The sequence below is a fragment of the Mirounga leonina genome, unplaced genomic scaffold, assembly GCF_011800145.1.
Source record: "Mirounga leonina isolate KUSES-001 unplaced genomic scaffold, KU_Mleo_1.0 Mir_432, whole genome shotgun sequence".
In the NCBI taxonomy this organism is placed as follows: Eukaryota; Metazoa; Chordata; class Mammalia; order Carnivora; family Phocidae; genus Mirounga; species Mirounga leonina.
In genome coordinates, this window is record NW_023270750.1 from 30,158 (window position 1) to 46,605 (window position 16,448).

General features: G+C 36.7%; 1 protein-coding gene across 1 annotated transcript in view; it reads right to left on the reverse strand.

Annotated features, from left to right (window-relative positions):
• The window catches only part of LOC117998984 (olfactory receptor 14K1), a 37,195-nt gene extending 21,809 nt beyond the window's left edge, over positions 1-15,386 (reverse strand). Inside the window, exons 1-2 of the mRNA XM_034987892.1 lie at positions 14,443-15,386; positions 11,197-11,363 (exon numbers count right to left, since the gene is read on the reverse strand). Of these exons, the coding sequence (XP_034843783.1) occupies positions 11,197-11,363; positions 14,443-15,386 (1,111 nt within the window). The remainder of the gene's footprint in view (positions 1-11,196; positions 11,364-14,442) is intronic.
• Between the last annotated feature and the right edge of the window lie 1,062 nt (positions 15,387-16,448).

Below are 16,448 nucleotides of genomic sequence, written 5' to 3' on the forward strand. Positions count from 1 at the left end.
GAATGAAAATTGTGCCCTCCCAATCTCCAGCCCCACAGCCGAGAGCTCAGGGCCCATTCCTCAGTGTGTCATCAGTGAAAAGCTATCAATCACTCCTGTCTGGTTTCTCTCCACTCTCTGTGCTCACCCAGCCTGTGACTGAGAGTTTGTATCTCAGACACACAACCCCATTTCAAGTCTCCAAACCCTGCAGACTCCTGTGGTGCACACCTGCACCATTCCCCCTGGGGGAGGAAGGATGGTCTCACTGGTTCTACTGCTTGCTGGGCCCTTGCTCCCTTGCTCAGAGAGCAGTCAACCTGACCATGCCACAGTTCACAATTTATGGCAACCGTGATCTGAAAGCCCATTCCTGGGCTTGCTGATTACAGCTGCTTCTCAGCTCCAATGCCTGGGAACTCTGCCCCATTCAGACACACCCATTTTTCTGTAACCCAAGGGGATCCAGACACCACACTGCCCCACCTAGGATTCTGCTGGCTTCATCAACTGTGTGCCTTTCAGGCAAGGACATCCCTCACCAGAGCAGACTTCTAAAAGTTCTGGTTTCATGCTCTGCTATAATATCACTTTATGGTGATGGCTTATGTAGGTTCCCTCCCCCAGAGGTTTATCTTCACATGTATCACCTTGGATTCACTTCTCCTCACCTCCTACCTTGCAGAAAGTGGTCTACTTTTCTATTTGTAGAGTTGCATCTATTCTTTTCTTAGATCTATGGTTGATTTCACAGGTGTTCAGAATGATTTGAGTGCGATCTAGCTGAATTTGTGGAACCAGATGAAACTAAGGTCTCTTACTCTTCTGCCATCTTGGACCTTCTCAAGGTCAAATTATTTCACTCCCATCCTGAAATTTTTAAAGTGAAAAATAAGAAAAAATAATAAGAATAATGTAAAAATCTCTTAGTATATTTCAAAGTTCACAATGAATGTAATATTGTCTAACTCTCTGACTTCATCTAATAGTATTAGTCTTTTTATCATTCTGCACTAGCAACACTGCATTTTTTTCTACTACTAAAACAAATTTTGTCTAGCTTTGAGGTTTGTACCTGCTGCTCACTTTAGATAGAATGGGTACAGTTATGTTTACCAATTCCCGCCTTTTATTTAACAGGTCTCAATTTAAGTCTCATATGACTGAAAGGTTTTCCCATTACCACTAAATAAGAATCATGATGATGATGATGATGATGAAGATGACAATGTTTTTTTTTGAACTTCAAGCCCTTATAACTACCTGAAATTATTGTGTTTCCTACTAGTTAACTTGTGGATTATTTATCACTTTCTGTAGAATGTAAATCCCATGTAATTGAAATAATGTATCTTTTTCTCTGATGGTTCTCAGTTTCTATAAATACTATTCACATATATTAAGTTTAAAACAACTATTTGTTAAATAATTAAATGCTAAGGGGTGAAAAATACGTGGTGACTTATTGGATTTAAAATGTAAAGAAACCTTATAGAATCTCATCTCCTGATTTCAGGTTTAGACAAATAAATGGATATTTGTCACATTCCCTGAGATATAAATAAGGTCATGGGGCAGGTTTGAGAGCAGGTAAGTTTGAGTATTGGGAAGATTAGTTGCAGTACAGTGAGCACAATTTGAGGCATGACATGTGAAACAACTTGACATACAAAAGAAAAAAAACTGCATTAAAACACATATTTAGTTTCAGAGTTCAGAAGACATATGAGGTCACAGATATTGTCAGATATGAGAGGTAACTAAGCCAATGACCATATGTAATATAAAGAGAACAAAGTCTAAAATCTTGCAAAAAGTAACACCAGAAATTTAGAGACTGGTGAATGAATAAATTTACTGTGGTGAATGATCCTAGAAGCCAAATAAAGATATTGCAAATAGAAAAGGTAGTCAACGGTTTGTTGAGCAAATGAATGTTGAATGTATTAAAAAAAAAAGATAGCAATGATTCTTTAAGTTATATCTGGGGATGGAAGTCATATTTCTGGGTTTCAGGACTGAATTTGATGAGAGAAAATAGAGAAACTGATGGTCAACCACTTTCTTTTAGAGATTGGTTTTGAGTAGGAGGAGGGAGGCTATATTATGGTTACAAGATTTTTTTTCTATTTATCAGTTTATTAAAGGATATGATAAAGAATACAGATGAACAGCTAGATAAAGAGATACAAAGGACACGGTCTGGGAGGGTCCTGAGCACAGAAGCTCCTGTCCCTGTGGAGTGGGGGGGTGGGGGGTGTCACTCTTCCAGAATTTGAATGTGTTCACTGACCCAGGAGCTCTCCAAACCAAACACTACCAGGATTTTTATGGAGGGTTTATCATATAAGCATGACCAATCATTAACCCCACATTCATCCCTTCTCCCATGCAAGAGATGGGGTGCAGGGTGAAAAATTCCCATCTTATAATTGTGGTACGGTCTTTCAGGTGAACTGTGCTCATCTAGGAGCCCACCCAGAGTTACCTCATTAGACAAAAGACATTAATCACCCAGGAAATTACAAGGGCTTCAGGAACTCTGTGCGAGGAACTGGAGGCAGACATGAACATATATCTATGTATTTTCTATGATCTAAGATTCCTTTTTTTGTTCTTTTTTTTATTATGTTAATCACCATACATTACATCATTTGTTTTAGATGTAGTGTTCCATGATTCATTGTTTGCATATAACACCCAGTGCTCCATGCAGAAAGTGCCCTCTTTAATACCCATCACCAGGCTAACCCATCCTCCCACCCCCCTCCCCTCTAGAACCCTCAGTTTGTTTTTCAGAGTCCATAGTCTCCCATGGTTTGTCTCCCCCTCCGATTCCTGCCCTTTCATTCTTCCCCTCCTACTATCTTGTTCTTCTTCTTCTTTTTTTTAACATATAATGTATTATTTGCTTCAGAGGTACAGATCTGTGATTCAACAGTCTTGCACAATTCACAGTGCTCATCATAGCACATACCCTCCCCAGTGTCTATCACCCAGCCACACCATCCTTCCCACCCCCCACCACTCCAGCAACCCTCAGTTTGTTTCCTACAGTTAAGAATTCCTCATATCAATGAGGTCATATGATACATGTCTTTCTCTGATTGACTTATTTCGCTCAGCATAATACCCTCCAGTTCCATGCATGTCGTTACAAATGGCAAGATCTCATTCCTTTTGATGGCTGCATAATATTCCGTTGTATATATATATACCACCTCTTCTTTATCCATTCATCTGTCGATGGACATCTTGGCTCTTTCCACAGTTTGGCTATTGTGGACTTGCTGCTATAAACTGCGGGTTGCATGTACCCCTTAGATCCTTACATTTGTATCTTTGGGGTAAATACCCAGTAGTGCAATTGCTGGATCGTATGGTAGCTTTATTTTCAACTTTTTGAAGAACCTCCATACTGTTTTCCAGAGTGGCTGCACCAGCGTGCATTCCCACCAGCAGTGTAGGAAGGTTTCCCTTTCTCCGCATCCCCGCCAAAATCTGTCATTTCCTGACTTGTTAATTTTAGCCATTCTGACTGGTGTGAGGTGATATCTCACTGAGGTTTTGACTTAGATTTCCCTGATGCCAAGTGATGTTGAGGACTTTTTCATGTGTCTGTTGGCCATTTGGATGTCTTCTTTGGAGAAATGTCTGTTCATGTCTTCTGCCCATTTCTTGATTGGATCATTTGTTCTTTGGGTGTTGAGTTTGATAAGTTCTTTATAGATTTTGGATACTAGCCCTTTATCTGATATGTCATTTGCAAATATCTTCTCCCATTCTGTCGGCTCTCTTTTGGTTTTGTTGACGGTTTCTTTTGCTGTGCAAAAGCTTCTTATCTTGATGAGGTCCCAATAGTTCATTTTTGCCCTTGCTTCCCTTGCCTTTGGTGATGTTTCTAGAAAGAAGTTGCTGCAGCAGAGGTCGAAGAGGTTGCTGCCTCTGTCCTCCTTTAGGATTTTGATGGACTCCTGTCTCACATTGAGGTCTTTCAACCATTTGGAGTCTATTTTTGTGTGTGGTGTAAGGAAATGGTCCAGTTTCATTCTTCTGCATGTGGCTGTCCAATATTCCCAACGCCATTTGTTGAAGAGACTGTCTTTTTTTCCATTGGACATTCTTTCCTGCTTTGTCGAAGGTGAGTTGACCATAGATTTGAGGGTCCATTTCTGGGCTCTCTATTCTGTTCCATTGATCTATGTGTCTGTTTTTGTGCCAGTACCATACTGTCTTGATGATGACAGCTTTGTAATAGAGCTGGAAGTCCGGAATTGTGATGCCGCCGGCTTTGCTTTTCTTTTTCAACATTTCTCTGGCTATTCGGGGTCATTTCTGGTTCCATACAAACTTTAGGATTACTTGTTCCATTTCTTTGAAAAAGTGGATGGTATTTTGATAGAGATTGCACTGAATGTGTAGGTTGCTCTAGGTAGCATTGACATCTTCACAATATTTGCTCTTCCAATCCATGAGCATGGAATGTTTTTCCATTTCTTTGTGTCTTCCTCAAATTCTTTTATGAGTATTTTATAGTTTTCTGAGAACAGATCCTTCGCCTCTTTGGTTAGATTTATTCCTAGGTTTCTTATGGTTTTGGGTGCCATTGTAAATGGGATCGACTCCTTCATTTCACTTTCTTCTGTCTTGTTGCTGGTGTATAGGAATGCCACTGATTTCTGTGCATTGATTGTATATCCTGCCACTTGACTGAATTCCTGTATGAGTTCTAGCACTTTAGGGGGAGGGAATCTTTTGGGTTTTCCACATAAAGTATCATATCATCTGCTAACAGTGAGAGTTTGACTTCTTCTTTGCCGATTTGGATGCCTTTGGTTTCTTTTTGTTGTCTGATAGCTGTGGCTAGGACTTCTAATACTATGTTGAATAGCAGTGGTGATAGTGGACATCCCTGCCGCGTTCCTGACCTTAGGGGGAAAGCTCTCAGTTTTCCCCATTGAGAATGATATTCACTGTGGGTTTTTCATAGATGGCTTTTATGATAATGAGGTATGTACCCTCTATCCCTATACACTGAAGAGTTTTGATCAAGAAAAGATGCTGTACTTTGTCAAATGCTTATTCTGCATCTATTGAGAAGATCCTATGGTTCTTGTCCTTTCTTTTATTAATGTATTGTATCACATTGATTGATTTGCAGATGTTGAACCAACGTTGCAGCCCAAGGATAAATCCCACTTGGTCGTGGTGAATAATCCTTTTAATGTACTGTTGGATCCTATTCACTACTATTTTGGAGAGAATATTTGCATCCATGTTCATCAAGGATATTGGTCTGTAGTTCTCCTTTTTGATGGGGTGTTTGTCTGGTTTTGGGATCAAGGGAATGGTGGCCTCAGAAAACGAATTTGGGAGTTTTCCTTCCATTTCTATTTTTTGGAGCAGTTTCAGAAGAATAGGTTTTAATTCTTCTTGAAATGTTTGGTAGAATTCCCCTGGGAAGCCATCTGGCCCTCGGCTTTTGTTTGTTGGGAGATTTTTGATGACTGCTTCCATTTCCTTAGTGGTTATAGGTCTGTTCAAGTTTTCTATTTCTTCCTGGTTCAGTTGTGGTAGTTTATGCATCTCTAGGAATGCATCCATGTCTTCCAGGTTATCTAATTTGCTGGCATAGAGTTGCTCATAAAACGTTCTTATAATTATTTGTATTTCTTTGGTGTTGGTTGTGATCTCTCCACTTTCATTCATGATTTTGTTGATTTGGGTCATTTCTCTTTTCTTTTTGATAAGTCTGGCCAGGGGTTTATCAATCTTGTTAATTCCTTCAAAGAACCAGCTCCTAGTTTCCTTGATATGTTCTACTGTTCTTTTGCTTTCTATTTCATTGATTTCTGCTCTGATCTTTATTATTTCTATTCTCCTGCTGGGTTTAGGCTTTATTCGCTGTTTTGTCTCCAGCTCCTTTAGGTGTAGGGTTAGGTTGTGTACTTGAGACCTTTCTTGTTTCTTGAGAAAGGCTTGTATTGCTATATACTTTCCTCTTAGGACCGCCTTTGCTGCACCCCAAGGAATTTGAACAGTTGTGTTTTCATTTTCATTAATTTCCATGAATTTTTTTTAATTCTTCTTTAATTTTCTGGTTCACCCACTCATTCTTTAGTAGGATGCTCTTTAACCTCCATGTATTTGAGTTCTTTCTGACATTCCTCTTGTGATTCAGTTCTAGTTTCAAAGCATTGTGATCTGAAAATAGGCAGGGAATGATCCCAATCTTTTGGTACTGGTGAGACCTGATTTATGACCTCGGATGTGATCGATTCTGGAGAATGTTCCATGGGCACTAGAGAAGAATGTGTATTCCGTTGCTTTGGGATGGAATGTTCTGAATAGATCTGTGAAGTCCATTTGGTCCAGTGTTTCATTTAAACCCTTTATTTCCTTGTTGATCTTTTGTTTAGATGATCTGTCCATTTCAGTGAGGGGGGTGTTAAAGTCCCCCAGTATTATTGTCTTATGGTCAATGTGTTTCTTTGCTTTTGTTTTTAATTGCCTTATATAATTGGCTGCTCCCATGTTAGGGGCATAGATATTTACAATTGTTAGATCTTCTTGTTGGATGGACCCTTTAAGTAGGATATAGTGTCCTTCCTCAACTCTTATTACAGTCTTTGGTTTAAAATCTAATTTGTCTGATATAAGGGTTGCCACTGCAGCTTCCTTTTGTTGTCCATTAGCATGGTAATTGGTTTTCCACCCCGTCACTTTCAATCTGGGGGTGTCTTTGGGTCTAAAATGAGTCTCTTGCACACAGCATATCAATGGGTCTTGCTTTTTTTAATCCAATCTGATAGCCTGAGTCTTTTGATTGGGGCATTTAGCCCATTTACATTCAGGGTAACTATGGAAAGATAGGAATTTAGTGCTGTTGTATTGCCTGTAAGGTGACTGTTACTGTATATTGTCCGTGTTCCTTCTTGTCAATGTTGCTTTTAGGCTCTCTCTTTGCTTAGAGGACCCCTTTCAATATTTTGGTTACAAGATTTTAACAATAGAACTAGTAGTGTCCAGTTTCCATGGTTCTCCTATATTTTTTGAAAAAACTGAGCAATATCTCTCAGCCCTCTTTGTAGCTACTTTGTAAGTCATGAAAAAAAATGATACTCAAAAATCATAACGAACCACCATTTTTTTTTAAGATTTTATTTATTTATTTGACAGAGAGAGACATAGTGAGAGCAGGAACACAAGCAGGGGGAGTAGGAGAAGGAGAAGCAGGCGTCCCACGGAGCAGGGAGCCTGATATGGGACTCGATCCCAGGACCCTGAGGTCATGACCTGAGCTGAAGGCAGACGCTTAACAACTGAGCCACCCAGGTGCCCTACAAACCACCATTTTAATCAGACTATTTAAATGTTCCTTCAAATCAATAATGAAAAAACATGAGTACTGTCAAATTACAATGAAAGAAATAATGAGAGCTAATATCAGGGGTAGTCCAGAAATATTTCCTTCAGACATAAAATGAAATCTGCACCCAGACAAGCCAAATTGAGCAAACAAAATAAACTTAAAAGAAACAGAAATTTTAGGAGTAATATGCAAATAACAAAACATTGAAAAAAAATCTATTTCAAAAGTCATCATTTAGATAGTTACTGGATTTCCTTTTAACAAATAAGGAAAGCCAAAAGGAAGTGACATGATACATTGAATAACTTAAAATAATGACTATCCTGTAATATACTATCCCATGTAGCAGCCATGGGAATGTATCTCTCAGATCACTGACGGGGGCATAACTAACATCACCAGCTGCTGTGCTTTCAAATCCATCACCAAGGGTGTCCAAATGCCACACATCTCATGGGCTGCCCCCAGATCATCTGAGCATATCATGTAAACTAAGACAAGTTAATGCCTGAGAGTAATAATTCCTGTGATGACTGATTTTTTTGAAAGATTTTATTCATTTTTTTGAGAGAGAGTGAGCATGGGTGGGCTTGGCAGAGTGAGAGGGAGATAGAGAATCTCAAGAAGATTCCCCACTGAGTGTGGAGCCAGATACGGGGCTCAACCCTAGAACTCTGAGATCATGAACTGAGCCAATCCAAGAGTTGGATGCTTAACTAACTGTGCCACCCAGGCGCCCCATGTGATGAGTGATTTTAAGTAAAGGACTCCCCATCAACCTTGCCCGAAGTTTGGTAGAGCGTAATTACACTTCCTTTCATCTCTGCTTCACATGAGTCAGACTCGCTTTGTGGGCTGACAGTTCCTGACTTCTGACTCCTTCCCATAAGAGATGTATTGTCGGGACGCCTGGGTGGCTCAGTCGGTTAAGCATCTGCCTTCAGCTCAGGTCATGATCCCAGGGTCCTGGGATCGAGTCCTGCATTGGGCTCCCTGCTGCGTGGGGAGCCTGCTTCTCCCTCTGCCTCTGTCTCTCTCTCTGTCTCTCATGAATAAATAAATAAAATCTTTTAAAAAAAAGAGAGATGTATTGTCTAGGATGTAACTTTATTTTACCTGAAAGCTAATAAGTTAGATCTGACCCTTTCATGGATCCTGGCAGAAGATACAAGATTCTTCCATTTGCCCCCAAGTTCCATGGTGGAGATGCCATGTCTCAGGAGAGAGATTAATCCTGTTAAGTGGATTTGCATTATAATTGAGAGATAGTGACCTGAGGATCCCTGCTATATTATAGCATGCAAAAATTAAGACTGCTCTTTGTTCCATAGAGAGGGAGAGTCAAATACCACATATTTCAAGTCTGGTCACCTTGACACTGAGAAAAACCCATGTGAGTGTCTTTAGTGTCTTACATTCTTAGCATATCAAGCAAGATGTGTAGGAGTAATAGAAATCTATGGAGAGTGTCTTCCAACAATAGATATCCTTCCTGTGTAATCTTTCCTGGCATTCAGATCAACACACCAAAATCCCACCCCTAAAAACAAAGCAAAGAAACAGAAAAACTTAGGTAACCCAGGGCAGCATGCTTTAAAGAAAATAACTGTTTTTCAGAGAGAATGAAATTTATCCAAGAAGGAAAGTCGGAGATCTACTACATAATGAAGATCAGTGAAAATATTCATGAGCTAGAAAATACAATTGGAGGGTGCCTGGATTGCTCAGTCAGTTAAGCTTCTGACTTTGGCTCAGGTCATGATCAGAGGGTCCTGGGATGAATCCCACATCTGGCTCCCTCCTCAGTGGGGATTCTGCTTCTCCCTATACACCAGCCCCCCCCACCCCCGCTCTAGCTCCTTCTCTCTCAATCTTTCTCCCTCAAATAAATAAATAAATAAAGTCTTTTAAAAAAAGAAAAGAAAATACAATTGGTCAAAAAAGGGTAACTATTCAAGTTTCTGCAATTATAAGTTTTAATATAACTATATATAAAAATAAAATCTGTTTCGTGCATCTGGCTGGGTCAGTCATAAGAGCATTTGACTCTTGATCTCAGGGTTGTGAGTAGGATCCCCACGTTGGGTGTAGAGATTATTTAAAATAAATAAATAAATAATAAACTTAAAAAATAAATCCTGTTTTATGTTTTCAGAAGCTTGATAGGCTTGTTTGAAAATTTATATATGAACTATGTGGAAAAGAGTCAATAATTTTCAGGTAAAGAAAGAACAAGTTTTTCTTTAGATGTGAAGACTCATAAAATTACATTTAAAAACTTTGGTATTTCTTCAAGTAGAACAGAAGAAAGGACAAAAACTGTACAATGTATAGATGTGACACAAAGAAGGACAAATTAATGCAGAAATAAAGAAGACATGGTGCCCACTGAATACTTGTATCATTATGGTTAAAATAAAATGTACTGCCTACCTTACTTGATGCATGAAAAATTAATTCCAGGTAGATAATTGATGTTAATTTGAATTGAAAAAAATATATATATAAAAGTTTTGAAAGGCAATATAACAGAATATATTTATGACTTCAGATTAGGAAAATAATCCTTTCATGGAATGTAAAAATAAGTTTAAATATAAAATAAAAATTTTAGTAAGTCCAACACACTAAATTAAGGACATTTGTTCTTTACAGATAACATTAAAACAATTTATAGAGTAAGTCATGAAAAAAAATGATACTCAAAACTCATAACCAACCACCATTTTAATCAGACTATTTAAATGTTCCTTCAAATCAATAATGAAAAAACATGAATAGGCAACTTATAAAAGAGGAAACCCAACATTTAAAAGCATCATCAATATCATTAATCATCAAGCAAATGGAAATTAAAAACATAGTGAAATGTCTATGTAAACCCACAAGGGTTAAAATTAAAAAACTACCAAACACCAAGTGGTCCTGAAACTTTGCATCCTCAGGAACTATTATAAAAGATGACTTGAAGTGAAACTTGATGCAGTCATACTGCAAAACCAGTTGAAATTATTTAGTTTTATTATATGTATAACCCCTAAACAAGTCATTACACTCCTAGAAATACCAATACTATACCTATTAGACCTGTTAGAATGGATGTTTTCAAAAAGATAAGAAATAGGCAATGCTGGGAAGAATATGGAGAAAAAAGAATGCTTGTGCACTTTTGGTGGAAATGTAAATTGGTGCAGCCACTATGGAAAACAGTATGGAGTTCAACAAAAATTAAAAAGAAACTGTCAAGTGATCCAACAATTCCACTTCTGGGTATTATCCTAAGGAACCTAAAACACTAACTCAAAAAATACTTATGCATCTCCATTTTCATTTCAATAGTTTTACCTTAGCTAAGACATGGAAACATATATGTTACTTAAGTATATATTGATGGATGAATGGCTAAATAAAATGTGGTGTATATATATGCAATGGAATCATAGTCACCCATAAAAATAATATATTGTTATTTGTGACAACACGGATGGATCTTGAGGACATTATACTAAAAAAGTCAGAAGTCAGTCAAACAGAGAAAGACAAATACTGTATGATCTCACTTATATGTGAAATCTGAAAAAGCATATGGCGAGACCAGTTCTTCTCATTTTATTGCAAAATTGCCCAAGAAAATTTCAACTGATCTGTTAATCAATGTATCTACCATCTATTTTTTCCTGTATATATCATCTATCATTTTTCTTTATAGCACATTTCTAGATACCCTAACTTTAAAACTTATGTCTATTGACAGCATTTCCACCTCTAATTAAATAGTCCATTTTTAAATTTTTTCAATAAAGATTATTTTAAAACTTGTGTGCATTTTGTGTCTTTTCTTGTACTTTCTGCTGGTATGCTCTTCAAGTTATACTGTCCCAAATCACTATTTCCACACATGAGTTTCCCAAATTTGTTGTTTGAAATGGCAACTTGTAATCTTCTTAATCCCCTACTTGTTTTACCATGTTGAATATCCTCTGGCATTTGGCTCACGGTGGAAGCCCATATGCTGTGGGGAAACAGTCAAAGGACTAGTGTTGGATATTTGATTCTGTCTCCAACTTGTGGGGTCTTTTAAATAAATATTTTAATATGTCAGAAAATAATAAATAAATCTGTTTACACCATACCAAATTCAGTCCACACACTTATTAAACACTGTGCAGAAGTTTTCTAAAAACATCACACGTGTTTTGTTTCAACTTATGAAGAATAAAATGTTTTTCCAGCTATAAAGAGCTTCTTTTGAAATGAGGTGGAAAAACTATTTCCATCCATTTTTATCTGAATCATTATTGTGATAGTAAAGTTTTGGGGGAAGGGATTGTTATGTCATAATAGAAGTGACATATAAGCTTGCACAATCTCAATAGCTGTGCCATGTCCCCATCTAAAGCATGCAAGTATATTATACTATGTGATATCATCATCATCATCATCATCATCATCATCATCATATAATAATATATGGCATGTTTAAAGTTCCATAGAGTAGGTAAAGGAGGGCCAAAATGATGGAGAAAGGATTTCGTAGAAAAAATGCCAAAGTCATAAGCTCTGTTATCATAACACAACATTACCAAAGGATGAATGACTTGTTACAGTTCTCTTTGCTTTGAATGTAAAACATAAGAAATCATCTCAGTTCTACTTCATTATACTACTCATTAACTCTGTTTATCCCAGTTGAAAATTGGGGTGTATTCATGTAGCTGTATATGTATACTTGTGTTATGTACAACCTACTCTTTATGATTTTTCTTAAAAATTTACTCATTATTTCATGTCCTTAATTCTAAGATAAACATTTGTTTCATATTTCAATGCTTTTATAATAGGTGTTCATTCAAAATTGATATAATCATTTAATGTAATGTTTATTTTCTTGAAAAATAAGTAATTAAATTTGTGGTACACTTGAAAATAATAGAAATGAATTTATATTTACACAAAAGTATGTTAAAGGAGAAGTTATGGTGTAACTTATGTGATCAGAACCATGATTTGGACTATAGAAATAAATCAAAGGGTTTTTTTTATGTATGGTTTTTTCACATAGGCATCACTTAAAACAGTTGCTGTGTATTAAAATAATTTGCTTTTTAGAAGGGATATATGTTTTTTTATCAACGATATGTATGAGTCTCACTAGAAGAGATATCAAAACCATTTCCATAAACTATGTACAAGGATTTAGAGATTGGGAAATACGCAATTAAATGCTCTCATAATTCTCTATATCAAAACCTTATTTAAGCTAGACTTTGAAACATGGATATAATTTGGAAACGTAGGAGATTTCATGAGGAGGGTAATATAAAGCTTCAGAAATGCAATGATGAGTCTACAGAACATGAAAGGTATTGCTACAGTCAAGACATTTTTTTTATGTCTCTATGTTATGAGCCATATAACATAACAAGCTACCCATCTTCCCTTGGTCTCCTTTTTCCATCTGTTTAACTATATTCACATCACTTCACATTGGTTGGAAGAATAAAAGTGACAAGATAGTTTTCTGCAGCAAAAAATGGAAATAATTTTAAATATCTAGGTTATTTGAAATGTTACATGACACTGAAACCTGGAAAAAGTCGATGTGGGATTTATCACAATGAGAGAGACAGTGCCAGATGCTATTTTCATAAATTCCAACATTATTAAAAAAAAATAATTAACCCAATATCTAACATCAGCACATTAGATAAAAGTTAATTAGATAAAGAGAAAAATATATGAGTACAAAAATAGGATTTTCATCAAAAGAAACAAAGATGTAAGAGAATAATCTACTTACATATATGAGTAACTCTATAAAATCCATCATAAGACATATATGTCAAATAACTGAAGCTTGTGAGTAAATTGAGTATTTTCCTAAATTGCAAAATTTAGTCAAGATTAATTTATATTAAAATCAAATTTTCAGGGTGGCTTGGTGGCTCAGTTGGTTAAGTGTCCCGACTCTGGATCTCAGCTCAGGTCTGGATCCCATGGTCATGAGTTCAAGCCCCACGTTGGGCTCCATGCTGAGTGTGGCACCTACTTAAAAATAAACAAACAAACAAACAAACAAATAAATAAATAATCAAATTCCCATCAGATATTGAAAAGCAAATCCTATAAAGTAAAATGAATAAAATATAGATGCAAAATCTAGGATATTAAAAAAATGATATAAATGAGGGCGCCTGGGTGGCTCAGTTGGTTACACGACTGCCTTCGGCTCAGGTCATGATCCTGGAGTTCCGGGATCGAGTCCCGCATCGGGCTCCCTGCTCGGCAGGGAGTCTGCTTCTCCCTCTGACCCTCCTCCCTCTCATGCTCTCTGTCTCTCATTCTCTCTCTCAAATAAATAAATAAAATCTTTTAAAAAAATGATATAAATGAAATGTCATGGAAGATGATAGTTTTGGAGGAATAAAAATCTCATGCAAATCTCATTGTATATGTAGCTTATCACAGGAGTCCAAGTCACTGAAGAAGTAAGAGAAAAAAATTTCATAATTTCTATATAATTAAGATAGAAAGTGAAGGAATATAAGAGAAAATTAATTTCTATTATAACTGACAATCAGAGGGGCGCCTGAGCTGTTCAGTCAAACATCTGCCTTTGGCTCAGGTCATGATCCTGGGGTCCTGGAATTGAGCCCAGAGTCAGGCTCCCTGCTCAGCGGGGACTCTGCTCCTCCTTCCCCCCTGTTCCTGTTCCTACTCTCTCTCTCTGAAATGAATTTTAAAAAAAATTGACAACCTGAGATTATTACTAACAAGACTCTATGATATATTATTGATCTTTAGTAGAAATAATTCCAAACAGCTATTTAATTGAGTAATAAACAACTTCAAATTTAATCACCTTTCCATTACTCCTTTTAATATATATATTTTTTCTTTTTGAAACAAAGTTTTATTCAGGACACAATTGATGCAATATGAAATGGGGCAACATTTTCAACATCTGTTTTCAAAATGTTCTCTCCATAGAAAGAGTTGTATTATTAAAATCAAATAAAAGCAAGTAGCTTAATTTTAATTTCTTTTTTCTTTTCTTTTCTTTCCTTTCCTTTTTTTTTTTTTTGCTTAACTTTAATTTTCCTGTAAAATAATCAGCTAATCTCCATAGGACTTTAACAAGAGCTAATTTAATATCTTTTCTCCTCAGACAGTAGATAACAGGGTTCAAGGTTGGGGGTACCACAGAATAGAACATAGACACGAACAAGTCAGGAAGAGAAGGTTCATCAGAGTTTGGCTTTAAATAAGCAATAGCACCTGTTAGAAGGAATGGACTCACTCCAAAGAGGTGAGGCAAGCAGGTGGAAAAGGCTTTGCCCTGCTTCTGTCTGGTTGGGATCTTTAACACGGTAGAGAAAACATGTACATAAGAGACCACAATGCAAACTAAACATGAAAATCCATAACAGACCCCAATGGCCACACTGACATTAATAGTTGCATGTTCCACAGAACAAGTGAGCTTCAGTAGGGCAGGCACATCACAAAATAACTGATGTATCTTAGTGGACCCACAAAAATTTAAAGAGAATGTCCCAGCTGAGTACAAGACTCCAAAGACCCCTCCACTGAGCCAGGAGACTAACACCAGCTGGACACAGACCTCTTTGCTCATAACAGCCTTATAATGAAGAGGGCGACAGATGGCAATATAGTGGTCATAGGACATTGCAGTGAGAATGCTAATCTCGGACCCAAACATTAGTATCACAAGGAAGAACTGTAACACACATCCCAGAAAAGAGATGGAGTCAGTGAAGGCGATGGAGTTGAGGATGGATTTGGGGACTGTGGCAGAAATGAGACACATATCTAAGAAGGGTAAGTGCCTTAGGAAAAAGTACATTGGAGTGTGGAGGTGTTGGTCAAGAATTGTGAGGAGGATGATAATTAAATTCTCCACTATGGCCAGTAGGTAGATCAGTAAGAGGAACACAGCATGTAGCCTCAATAGCAACTGGTTCTCAGTAAATCTCAGAAGCAAGAATTCCATTATTACTGTTTGATTCATCATATTTTAAAATTAAAAGCCACCTATTGAATAAAGAAAAAAGTTATATTAAAGTAACAAAATATTATCTGCTTCTTTATTTTTGAAACATGTATATTTTAGCATCATGGGATAGATGGAAAATTTAAAATACCTAGATATCTATATTTATAGTTTACTCAGATATAAAACTAATATAAGCAAAACAGTCCAACATAACTGGACTTAAAATTCTTTATGACAGATGAAAATAATTCCACTTCCCTCCCTAACTCAATACTTGAAATGATTTTTGAGTAAATTTATTTCAACGGGAATTGCAGAATTGGATACATAATTCTAATTGTAATAGAATGCATATTTGTTATGCAAAAATATCCTAATTGATGTAAGTGGTGATGTGGGTTAGAAGTCATGGATGAGAGATTATGGGAAAAAAAAGAAGCCATGGATGAATTTTCTGTTTGTAGCATATTGCAAACTGTTTAATAATCATTAATGTTAGTTGATATTCTAATATATTACCCACTTCTCATTGAAAGACATTAAGTTTTATCCCATGTTTTCATTAAAAACCTATTTTTTTTGGTGAAAATATCATCACCGGGGTGCCTGGCTGGCTCAGTGGTGTGCATTTGCCTTTAGCTCAGGTCATGATCCCAGGGTCCTGAGATCCAGGCAGGAGTAGGGCTCCCTGCTTAGTGGGGAGTCTGCTCCTCCCTCTCCCTTTGCCACTTCACCCCACTCATGTTCTATTGCATGCTCTATCGCTCTCTCTCTCAAATAAATAAATAAATAAAATATTTAAAAGGAAAATATCATCAATATTATTTGCTATTTCTTTGTGAAGATATTTACTAAAAAACAAAACAGAAAGCTACCCTGGTAATTTTGTCAAATTGGTTTAAAAATGTATAGTACCATTTTCTTATGAAAAGAATAAAATTTAAGACTATAAGGCAGATTATTAGCATGCAACACTAGCAAGGATTTAACTAACACCAAGAAAAAGCACAAATTAGAGATGTCAACTGTATCTAGTGAGAAAAATTGAGTGTCCTCCCATTTTAGACTCACACAAGACAT